At 39.0% G+C, this 12,881-nt stretch overlaps 1 protein-coding gene across 1 annotated transcript in view; it reads right to left on the bottom strand.

Annotated features, from left to right (window-relative positions):
* Positions 1 to 12,390, bottom strand: part of SEMA3C (semaphorin 3C) — a 123,662-nt gene extending 111,272 nt beyond the window's left edge. The window contains exons 1-2 of the mRNA XM_082045430.1: positions 12,017 to 12,390; positions 8,760 to 8,900 (exon numbers count right to left, since the gene is read on the bottom strand). Coding sequence (XP_081901556.1) covers positions 8,760 to 8,862 — 103 coding nt within the window. The 5' untranslated portion in view covers positions 8,863 to 8,900; positions 12,017 to 12,390. The remainder of the gene's footprint in view (positions 1 to 8,759; positions 8,901 to 12,016) is intronic.
* Positions 12,391 to 12,881: the final 491 nt, after the last annotated feature.

Below are 12,881 nucleotides of genomic sequence, written 5' to 3'. Positions count from 1 at the left end.
AACACATCTATCCTTCTATTGTTTCCTCTTTGTTTCCTGTTACACTACTAATTTTCATGTGCATATATACCATGATACTTATCTTCCCCTTTTGCTGTTCAAAACTTTGCATTCTTGGCCTGTTACATGAGAAGAAAAGGAACCTCTTCAATCCCAGCCACTGAACTGAATGAGCAATCAGACACTTGCCTCACATATTTCCCTTATCCCTGTAAATCTGCCTCGGCAGCTCCTTTAAGACAGGAGACTGAGGGATATAGCTTGATTTATACAGATGTTAAAAGAAGCTAAATATTTTCCCAATTTAATTCATTCTGAGCTGACAGAAATTGATTTATTCTGCATAACAAAGGAAATGGTACTAAGCAGCAGAAACAACAACAAATGACCAGAATAACAGGTGACAGAGAAAGCCTATTACTCTCAGGGAAGGATTTACCGGACCTTGTTTGGTTCACTTTTTTTTTTAGTTGCATTTGCAAAGTGATACAGTAACTATGAAATTGCAAAGGAAATACTAAAAGGAGACAATAGATAGTTGAAACTGAGTTTTAATACGTCACACATTTACTGTGTAATTCTAAACCAAAGTCCTTTTCTTTATTTCAGAATGCCAGTCTGACCCTCTTAACGGCAGAAAGTGATGCCTTTAATTGAAGAATTTGGCTTCAGTTTGGGTTTTTTTGTTGTTTTGTTTGTTTTTTGTTGTTGTTGTTTGGCTTTTTTGGTTGTTGTTGCTGTTGTTTATTTCTGGTTTTTTGTCTGATTTGTTGGTTTGGCTTGGTTTTGGTCATGTGGTGGTTGTGTTTTGTTTTGTTTTATTTTGTTTTGTTTTTTACTCAAATTAACTACCAAGACATTTTTTTCCATTAAGCAGCTTGGCAGTCCAGGGTGATTGTGATGTATCCTCATCCACATTCTAGAAGATAATTTCAGTAAGGCAATGATTTATCTCATAGCAGTGACTAATATTAAGCAGAACAGTTCAAAAGTCTGTGTATTCATTCCAAACTATTTCTAAATGTTACATTTCACAAAATCATATTTGCATTTGAAATTTGTACTTGAAGAATTATCTTCTCATAAAAGTAGGGTGTTTTCTACATAAAGTATGTACTTACAGCTTTCAAAATTAATCATTAAAAAAACCCAAACCAAATCATTCTTGCTTCCCCAGGATTACGGTTGTCATTAAAAATGACATATCACACTCCTGAGATGATGTTGAAATTAAGAACTGGCCAAATTAACAATTAACAATTAAGAACTCGGCCCTGAAAGGTGCTCATAGACCAAACTCTAAGCTCATAATGATTTGAGGGCATTCACATCCCAGATCTGAAATTCACCTTCTCTCCCGATCAACACACCGAGTACCTGATAGATCCTGCATTGAACTCAGTGGGGCTATATAGTGGTGAAACGCTGTTCCAGAGATTTTTCTATCAAGATGGTCTGATAGAGGGTTCCAGAAAAATAGGGTTTTTCAGATAATGGTGAAATATCATTGGCTACTGTTTCTTGTAGATAAGATGTAAGATGGTACTACTACATTTCTTCAAAATGTTGTCTCCTGTTTTTATCACTTAAAAATATTGATACTGTGTTTCTGAAAATAATCTGATCATAATCTGGGTAATTAATTGTGGTAATCAAGGAGCCTTTGTAGCACTCTACTTTTGCATACTGGTTTGCTGGGTGAGAGTAGCAGTTGTGAGTATCCCAAATACTAGCTGCTGTACAGAGGTTATGTTTCCTGTCCCTCTATCAACCTTATTCACACAAGAAGCAAGAGACTCTTCCTCAAGGAGAGAGAGATAGCCCTATGTTCATAACAATAAGAAGAAAAACTAAATTCTCTGAAGGGCATAATGTTCCCAGCTACAGAGAGAGGACAGTATCGTGGGAGAGGCAAAGCTATCACTCCTTATCTTCCTTCAGCTGTGATACCAGAGTCTTAGCTTCCAGTAAGCAGGATTTCTGCTTCCAGGAAGAAGCCGTATCAGTGGTGGATGAAGTAATGATGCAAATGCAATTGTACCAACTTTCCATTGAATAAGAATGGAGGTATGAAAGGAAGGGAGGAAGGACAGAACCCCCATTAATCACCATCATTCACTTAATTACTGGAAACACCCACTTGTCTTAATTTACACACTTCACAGTATAACAGAAGACCCAACTTCGCACCAATTCACTCAGGTAATGGAGTATTTTTCACTCCTGAGTTGCATCCCCGAGACCCCAAGTCTATATTCGGTTGAACAGGAGAGAACACAGAGCCCTCATTTAACCTGGAGTCTGCTGTGGCCATGGCAATCTGGATGTAAAAATGAGATGAGATGCAAAGCCATGCTGTGAATCAGCAAACTGTGTCCCTATGACAAAGGCCTTTCCCTGAGAAAGAGTCCTAAGTCTTTTTATGAAGGACTGTTATTGAGAACACTGAAATGTCAGCACCAAGAAGAACAAAATACACATGTTGAGGAAATGGCCAGTTCAAATGGCAGGATAAGGTCTTGGTCTATGTATTTATTCATGGCAGGATCTCAGTCAACACACTTCAATAAAATGAGTAATTATTGTCAGTCACGTCACTAATTACATTTGGTACACAAAAAGGCTTGTGCAGTACCATATATCAAAGTGCACTGTGAACTCATCCCATATGGAAATGGCTCACAGAGGAGCTCTTGTTACTGGTCCTCAAACAGTCCTGAAAAAGATGGGGTATTAGAAATGTCTACATCATTTTTCTCTCATTGCATTTTTTTAAACATAAAAGAAGATGTGTTGTACAATAATGCCAATATAACTGCCTATGTAAGGACTTCAGCACTTGCCTTGGACAGGCAACACAAGGGAGAATTGTAATGAGAGTGCAGTGGAATTGGCCAAGATAAGCTGCTTTCTTCTATGACAAGTAGAGAGAGCAAGGATGTGTCGAATCCATCAAAATGTTCTAAGATAAAGTTTGACTTTTTCCATACCAAAATAAATAATAATAAGAAAAATGGATGGTTCAGATACAGGTCAAATTGACTGAGTTGGGGAACAGAAGAGATTAAAGGAAGTAAGACATCTTTTAGATAACACATCTATTTTTTAGCATGCAAGAAACACTGAAGTCTTCTCAAACTTCATAAAATAATTCAACGACTTCTTCATCCAAGAGTAGGATTAAATTTATAACCTTTTCCCCTAAATTTGGGGGCTGATCCTTAAATACCTTGAAGACAATGTACTTATTTGTGCTTTCTGACAAGGGTGGCTCTTATAGCAACTTCAGAGAACAAACAATGAACTGGACCGGTCATCATCTGTGACTTAAGTGTTATTGCATGATAGTTTCCATAACTGAAGTCAGAGCACATGGCACGTGCAATCTAACCTTAAAAACAGAACCAATGTATTAAATTATCCTCTCATGTACACTCATGTTAACAATAATGACTGTGAAGCCAAGGTAGTGGTGCTGCCACTGAACAAGAGTTAGTGAGAAAATAAGCAGATTCAATGTCATTTGTCAAGTGGGACCTCTACCCGTGGAGCTTGAGAAAAAATACTGAGCATTTTACAGAATGAAAATGACCCCCTAAATAAGACCCCTGAAGACTTCTATTTGTAAATTAGGTATTTGTCTTTAAGAACAACCAAAGACTTCATTGTCAATTCAACCACATGTAAAAATACTAACTTCATTACTAAAGATAAGAAAAAAAAATTAGTTTTAGTTGACAGTATTCAAAACTGAGTTTTCTGATCTCCAGTGTGAGACAATTGTAGGGGAAGGATTTTCACATGGTTGGTGCTCAACGCTTTATAAATTAGTATTATTTAAGATTCACGAAGCTGTGAAAGCCACACATCAGTTACTTTTGAGAAAATCTGACCCACATTTTCCTGAAAATTATGCAACTATAAATACCTAAAAGATTTCTGTATGAGTCTTGCATAGAAACAAAAATAAAACCACAGTTCTCCTTTCTCTCTCTCTTTTTCTTTTCTCTTTTTTTTCCTCTCTTTTTTTTTTTTTTTTTTTTTTAATAAATAAATAAATGCTTTACCTCTACTTCATTTTGCTTTCATTCCATGGACACCACCAAAGAGTCAATCAACTGTTTGAGCATAAACCATTACCTACTAGACTGTCATCAGCACAACGTCCCCCAAATAATAAATGAACTTTTTATTAACTCTGGTAACATTAGCATTACAATGAGGGATTGTTTAAAAACACGTTGTACTGCTGTTGCTCAAGAGCTCAAAGAAAATGGTTCTCAGTTCCTTTATTTTTCCTTGAGGGTAACCACAGGGGTTGCATTAAATCTTTTAAAATATGTTGACAGTTAAATAAGCGCTGCTGTTGCTCTGGTGACATTTTATGCTTTTTAATTGTCATTAATGAAGCTGACTGATACTTTCTTAAAAGCGCTTTACGTGTTCTAGTAATTTCATGACAAAAAGAGGAACAAAACCGTCTGCAAATTAGCCTTGATCCACTTCTCGTATGGAATTTTCACTGGAGACAATGGGAGAATCTGCATGGGAAAAATCTGCTTGACCAGACATTTTAGGTAGGAATGCATGAAATGCTTCCACTAAATTGAGAAATTATCACTTGGTTGTGTGTCTCCATACAAATTCAAAGCTTAAAGATGATTTGCTTGATTGGGTTTTCCAAAATAAGTAGTGAAGCTGCTTTGACTGATTCAGAATCTGATGTTAAAACGGTATGGCCCAAGGTTTTAGGGTTGTACCAAAACCCAAAATGTAAATGTGAGCTGGAATGAAATGAAAGTCTGACACTATCCTGGAGTCTAATGATTCCTTTCTTATTTTGATAATATTCCCACTGATTTGAGAAAGGTTTTGCCCTTCTAAAGACTGAAGGATACAGGTCCCAATTATCTGCTCAGGAACGTGCAGTAACAAGGAGGAATGCATGTAGCCTGAGAAACAGCAGACACTATGCTTGATAGTTCATAAACAGATAAGGTAAGTCTTTTGCTATGGGTAGAAAATAAACTATGGTGCTTTAAATTATGATGAGTGATTTAAGTAGATTAGGGAAGATCTATTCCAGAGCCAAGGAGCCTGAGGAGGTAAGAGGAGGGGGGACAGTACACTTATAGTTTAGGGAGTGTCAAGTCCTTGGCTTCTCCCACCCCAGGTTCCCTCTCTCTCTCATGCTCCATGGTAACACAACAGATGATTCCCCAACATTACAGCATCTGCTGCACAACAAAACTCACATCTTTGCAATTTTAGAATCAGAAAAATCTGCATCCACCTTTCTTTCTTCAACTGTAAGGGCTTTTCAAGTGCAGATATACAAATATTTATGGTTCAAGCCATCACAGTTGAACAGGACGATCAATCATCCATCTAATTTGTCATCAATGGAATCATTATGACAAATCATTCCAAGCAAACTGAGAACCCCTTCGCCTGATTCTCCATAAGCCTAGTGCCACATATAACCACGTATACCTGTGCAAAGCATGCAGTTCAGCTCCAGCCTGACCCTTTCCTTCATCCTAGTAAATGGCTCTACCAGGTGCAAAGCAATAGAAATCAGGCCTCAGGGTTCTGTACGGCACTGCAATTTTCAAGCCACTCAGGGTGCAGACAGCAATAAGTTCCACACTCACGTCAGACACACATTTAACAATCTCAGCTAAGTCATGAGCTACATTTTAATTAGACAAGGGGCCAGGCTTTTGATTTCAAAAATAGAAATTAGGGTTGCAGTCCTTCATCTATTGAAGTTAATTGCAAAATCCCTATTATCAGGCTCTTGAGGTATTACCCAGGCTTACTTTTTAATTACATTTGATTCTTAATGAAGTAGATGGCAAAAAGAAAAGCAGCCCATGATTCAAATGATTTGCATTTTTATCTTTCCTGATGAACAACAGAATAGGTCAAGGTACTTGCTGGATTTTCCCATGAGAAATGCTGCAATGTGAATAAGCTCAATTGACTTGATCTTGAAGGAGCAGGTTAACTTTGAAAAGCGTCACTCATTTTCTCCTCCTGTATACATTCTACCCTCAAAACTTATGCAATGTAATTATAGACACCAAGCCAAATCCAATTCAGAACCTGAAAGATATCATGTAAGTATCCTAAGCTTGAATGACTTGTCTTTATTGTCTAATGTCTTCTAAAACATAAGGAGTCCTAATTATAGTTTTATTTTCACATTATGCACTTTATGAGAGTGACAGTTCTCCATAAAAACTGACAACATTTCAGAGCATGGAGACAGCCAATAACTTGATATTTCTACATGATTTAAAAACAATAAGCTATGAAGGAACTTAAGCAGAAAGAATGTTATCACACTTGGCAAGAGAACAATATGAAGTTTCACCTTTTTCTCTTATATCAGTACCCATGTAAATAAATGAAGATTTATAGAACAGACATTCATACCACAGGTGGGGCCAGTACCTTGTTACACATAACAACTTGCAAACTCTTTTCACATAATGAAAGCTCTTTCTTACCATCTAGAAATCAGGCTTAAAAATAAATTTACTGGTTTTATATTGTATGAAAATCTCAGCCCTTTATTTCAGATATTATTCATCATATTTTAAAATGCATGATTACTTTCTTATTTTTATGACTTTGAAAGATCCATTAAAAACTAAGGACTTTAAAATATTTTTTTTTAAAAAGGTTGAAAGTTAAAATAAGAATTAGAGAAAGTAAAACGTCCATTTTAAGAGAACCAGATAGTGTAGCAGGGCTCTGGTGACACTTGCATTCCCCTGACTTTCACTGAAGCCAGAGACTCTCAGTTTTACCCATTCAAAGCATCACTTTAAAAATCAAGGAGAGGACACCAGACTTGCAACAACTGTCCATTATAGTTCAGAAATGAGCTGTAATTGAGGCAGCCCAGCAAGGTTATAGTCAGGAACCTGAGAGCTGAGGCTTTGTTCCCAGGGCTGTCCTGGGGTGCTAGAGCTCTTGGGGCCCAAGAACCTCACCAGAGAAAGGAGTTGCTGTGACAGAAAGCTGTCATAACCTCTTTTAAAGGAAGAAGGGACAACCTCCTTTCAAAGAGGGATAGAGAAACTAAGGTTTCCATTCACTTTGTTTTCTTTTCCCTTAAATTCATAGGATTGTTTGTTTTTTTTTTTCTTGTTTTGTTTTTTTCCCCTTTTCCCTATGTTCTATGTTTCAGACTTGCATGATACCTGTGAATAATGAAGGAACAAAACACAAATCTCTGGAGTGCAAGTTAAAACCATTTGCCCCTCATGATGATTCTTTCCCATTCACAAGGCTAAATATCACAAAACCTCAGTAGGTCACTTCCCACTTCATGCTCACAGCAGAGATCTGGGGAAGCCCAGATTGCTTTCCAGGCCACCATGGACACAATGTGGAAATCTGAATCATTCTGTTTTGCGTAACTGTGACAAACCTGCAGGTGTAACACACAACCATGGCCAAACTTTTTAGTGCGTTGTGTAGAATCAGTACCATCTACATTAAGTCAGCATTACTTAAGGACGGACAAGAAATTCTTGCCTACTTCTTAATTTGGCAGTTCCTCCTGGAATGTAATTTCTACTATTGCTTTTACTGGAACCATGACACTTTACACCTATTAAGTATCACGTTCATAAGTTTAGGGTCCTATGCTCCACAATATACAATGTCTTGTAACTGTTCAGTCTGCTGTTTGATATTTGTAGGTCTAACTTAGCACGTCTCCTTCTGGATGTCTCTCAGGCTCAAGAGTACACAGTTATGATCGTGGCAGCAAATAGCAATTTAAGATGCTCTACTAGCTATGATTATCTTTAAAGTGATTTTTAAAGACTATTCATAGCACACAGAATTATTTCCATATCAAGACATGACAGTTGCAGGGCACTCCTGGACTTGCGAACCACATAAAGCATCCTAAACCAGAAACTGTTGGTGCAGGGAGTAGCAAGCCCTCATGCCTCAAAGTCAATCACAGAAAAGGCAGAGGGCTGAAGAATGCTGAAGCCCCTATATGTAGAGATGGAGAATTTCTGCTCAAATTTAACAGAACCGATAAGCCCAAATAACATATAGTTTGAAGTGGTGGCTAAAATCAGCATTTAAGACAAGGATTAATACCAGAACAATAAACTACCATACTATTAAAGTAATACTGAGGTAATTGCAATAATAAGGTAGTGCTCATCACTTCGGAATAAATGCACCTTCCTTTTGAATATAATAATTATGATTGTTTGTTTACCATGTGCTGGCATCAGTGATTGCTACATCTGATATACTGTATAAATTGCTCAAGGAATGATATTTTGCCAAAGGACTCTGCCTTACCAACTGTCTTGGTAAACCTTCAGGCAGCCTAATTTTCTGAGTATAAAGTGTTTCATTTGGACACTGAATGAAAGCAACTCCAGTCCCTAATAAACTTCCACTACATTTCATGTGCTATCAACTTTTCCAAACAAAATTAAGGATAATAAACCCTTTAGTTGTTAGCAAGCCATAATAACGTTCACAATAAAGAGAAGGTATTATTAATTATTTACCTATAGCTACAGTAGCAATGAACTTAATGTAAAAAAAAAAATAATCTAATATAGGCTGACAGGTACTTAGCAACACAAACCAAAAATAATAATTGTAGATGCAGATCAAAAAGCCAATTTCTACTCAGTTACTGAATTTAAGGGGAAGAAGAAAATGTTCAATCATAACATTTGCTTAAGAATATTTATCTTCTTTCTTACCATTGAATGTTAAAAACACCCTTGCTTGAGGCTGGGAAGATCCTTTTACATCGCTAAAGTAAATAAATATCCCAATCAACACGTGCAGTGCAAGAAATGCCATCTTCTCAGATTTGCAACTTAATATCCAAGAAACGAAACCTGAAAGACAGAGATATCACATTACTGTTGTTTTACAGTTTTGTGGAACAAAAACAACACTACAGGAAGATCTGTGTTGGGAAGCTCTTCCAGCTGAAGCCATAATATATGATAACATGAAGGAGGTACAGCACTTCTGGTTTTGCTTCGTACATCTGAAAATGGTTTTATCCAGTGGTCTTCTGTGCTGGCACAAAAGGAGCTCTCTGCCTGTTAGTATGAACCAACAGAACCTGAGTTTTGGTTAAGGCAGACTACAGCATGAGATTCAGTTTATTTAAATAAGGACAATTCCACCTGCTGGAAAAATGATTATAGTAAATGTCAAGGCAGAGCAAAGCAAGGACAGGAGATAGAGTTTCACAAATAAAAAGCTGGCTGATATTTTTAGATGTCTCTCCTTACTTTACATCATATTTGACCACCTTTTTTTTTTTTGGTGGGGGTGGGATGAGGGTTGTGTTGTTTGTTTATTTTCTTTTAAGACATTTGAAGTCAAAGGTGCTTGGAAATGAGCTTTTAGTTTTAGTAAGCTGAGTGCTCTAATAGCCCTCTATATCTTTTTTTTTTTTTTTTTTTTTAAGTTGAAAACCTGTCTGCATGTCACTAATTTCAAAACCATTGACACCAAAAGTATTTCAACATGCTTGAAACTATTAGCCAACATTTGATTTTTGGGATAGCTGTTCTTCCCCTCATGGATTTCTACAGAGCACTAACAATGCCTGGCATTGGACAGGGCATAACACTTGATACTTCTGCTACTTCTGCACATCTGTTGAATCTACTTTCACTTTGCAGAGTTTAGCTGCTAAGACTGAGCTCCTCAGAGAATCAGAGAACATCCCAAAACAATCCCATCTTAGCTCAGGGAGGGCTTGAGCTCACTGGAGTTAGTGAAGCTTTCCTATCAATTCCAGTGGTCTTTGGACCAGACCCATAGAACCCAACAGACATTAGAGGCTGAATATTGCATAGATATAATTCTCCTAAACAGCATCTCTCCAAAAATTATGAAGTCCAAATTTCATCCACCTATGATAAGAACTTTGTTCTTCAGCTCAGCTACAAAAGTGAGAATAAAACACACCATCATTTTAGGCCCATTCTTTTGCCCTGCTTACATATATATATATATAATATATATATAAAATATATATTTTATATATATATAATATATATATATATATTTCTTTTTGGCATCAATAGCCCTTCTACTAGACACTTGTTGGTTAATCAGGTGATATATTTGATTGTATGGTAACTGCAAGCACTTCAAAGGATACAAACCCTACAGCTAGAAGAAAGGCTATACCTTTATTTCATGAAGAGTTTTGTTGCCTGCACAATCATCTTATACTTCTTTACCTCAGCTCTGATCTAGCACTACAGTCCCTCCAGTGGAAGTCAATATTTCTACATTCTTGTTCATTCAGTCCCTCCGAGATTCACACCTGTCCTAAAAGAACCAGGCTGTAACCACCACAACATGGCAGGAGCCAGCTGTCAGGCAGGGATGACTTTAGGTCAACACCAATTTGGGCTGGATCCACATCACTGACTTAACAGTAAAAGCCCCGTATCTCGTTACTGCCTCTGTCATTCCTACCCACTCACTGTAAATCTTTTTGAAAGGCTTCTCTCGGCACGAAAACTTCATACTGAGTTGGGGGTGGGATGGAGGGCGTGCGAGCCAGTGCACAGAGCTGTAGCCATACTCTAAACTCTCCTTCACAATTTGCTCTGGAGTACTGAGAAATGCAGGAAGATCAAGTAATGCTACAACCCTGCTAATTGACAAAAGCACCAGTGTCAGAAATGTGCCAGCTACAGATCTAGTCTACACGAGAAACATATCCATCCTGGCCCAGCTCCAAATTATCTCTAAGGGTTTGTTAACTAATAAAATGATAGTTGCAAGGTTTTCGCCAAGAATAATTTTTTAACAGGCTGCACGAACTCTAGTATTAATGCTGCTTTATGGGCTTTAAATTTAAAACCTTGTGACTAGCCCATGGGATATCCTTTAACCCCTCTTCTAAGAGAGAAATGCCATTAAATCCTGATAAAATTGCTTTGCCAAGCCAAAAGAAATAGCCAATCATACTCAACATGTGATTTAACAGATGCAATGGGATTAGTATTTTACAGCAGTAGCACTATGCTTTCTCCGCTATAGAGATAAAAAGTCAAAGAGGAACAAGTGTGTGGCTTTCTCTCTTCCCTTAAACGATACTGTAGGAAATAATAATAATAAGAAACCTTTCAGCACTCCTTCCCTCCCACTCTCATGCCTCCTGCCAATTCTAGTGCAATGAGTTACAGGAGTGAAACATTGCTACATTTCATTGCTCAAATTGCAGATTTTCAGCATTAACACAGAAGTGACAAGCAACTGTAAGATTCAAATTCTGAGCTGCATGGTTCCTACCCAGCTGTTAGACACATAAAGAATATATGCATACGGTGCCAAAAAGGTACCTCAGGGGGTCTGACATGTGAGTTACCTATAGAAATAGGTTTAATTTCAGAGATTTACATACCTGATTGCTGAACACAAACTCATTGCAGGTTTGATTCTCGGTTTGGGCTTATATCCCAGTTCAGAATTTATCTCAGTAAGTCATGATACTATATTCAGCATGTCCTGTGCACATGATCTCTGCTGACAACCCACAGACCTAAAGCCTTGCAAGTACTTCTAAAGAATCTTTTAGGACAGACAAAAAGCAATGTTGAATTACATTTCTGCTTTTATAACCTGTTATAACTGTAAACAAAGCAGCAAACTGCTACCAAAGTAAAGCGGAGAAGTTTTCCAGCCGCGGATGTCGCTTTCAGCATGCTGCATTGTTTTTGGAAAGTATTATATAGCTTTGCTGTGAAGTGCTGTGCAGGTGTCATCTGCTAAAGGCTGAGTCCTACCCTTAAATGCTGTAAGGAAAATCATTCAGCAGAATAAGGGAAAGAAAGGGGGGAAAAGAAAAAAAAGCCAAACAGACTACACTGATCTGGAAAACATTGCTTTAACTAACTCTGAACAGTAGGAAAATTCAACCATCAAACACATTTCACATCTATTACAGCAAAGAAAAAGAACTTTTAGTTATGCTTACCCAGATATTGGAGGAACCAGTAATACAGATTTTGATCTGGTTTCTATCAGTTTATGGACTCCACTCCTGCTACCAGATCATTTTATTTCCAAACTTGGCTCATTGTAGGGGGTAGAAATAAAATAAAAAAAAAAAAAAAAAAAAAGAAAAAAAGGAAAAGTCTCTCTTCCCGGTGGTTGCAAAGGTACTCCCGGCTCCTTTATAAAATAATCCGTATAGCTGGACTCCTAACGCACCCAGAGCGCTTCTCTCCAGCCCCCAATTAAGCACCTAGGAGTGAATGGAAAGTGGCCGGGCGGGGACGGTGAAGGTTTTGGTTTCCAGTTACAGGCGCTGCCCTCGCCGCCGCCGCCGCGTTAGCGAAGCACCGAGGCCTCGGGTGCATCATTAGTGAGCAAATAGGGGCTGGAGCTCATAAATAACGGCGAGGCCACACCCCGCCCGGCGCGGCGGCCGCCCGGCCCGCCCCAGGCAGCGCGGGGCCGCCGGCTCCGCTCGGCAGCGCGGAACGCCCGCGGGCGCGTAGGGCGCAGCCTGCCCGGGCGGCGCTTAGTTGCGCGGGGTAGGGGAGCACGATACAATCAAAGGTTTTTAGGGGAACAGCCCCCCCTGGCTTGCCCCTGAGAGTGGTTCCGTGGCAGGTATCCTCCGACTCCCATCCGCGCAGTTTGCGCGCCCGTGGGTCTCGTTGGAGGAGAGAGGGAAACTCGACGGGAAAGTTTCTGCCCCCCCCCGCCCCGCCATGCGGGCTGTCCCGGGGCTCCGAGCGCGTCCCGACGGCAGCGCCGGGGCCGCTGGCCAAGCCCGAGGGAGGCGGCGGTGCCGAGCGGGTACCGGAGTCCCCGGAGAGAGCCGAGTCGCCGGG

This window comes from Streptopelia decaocto, assembly GCF_964273445.1.
Source record: "Streptopelia decaocto genome assembly, chromosome: 1".
NCBI classification, from domain to species: domain Eukaryota; kingdom Metazoa; phylum Chordata; class Aves; order Columbiformes; family Columbidae; genus Streptopelia; species Streptopelia decaocto.
Note: the sequence above shows the minus strand (reverse complement) of the source record. Positions and strands in the feature narration are given on the sequence as shown.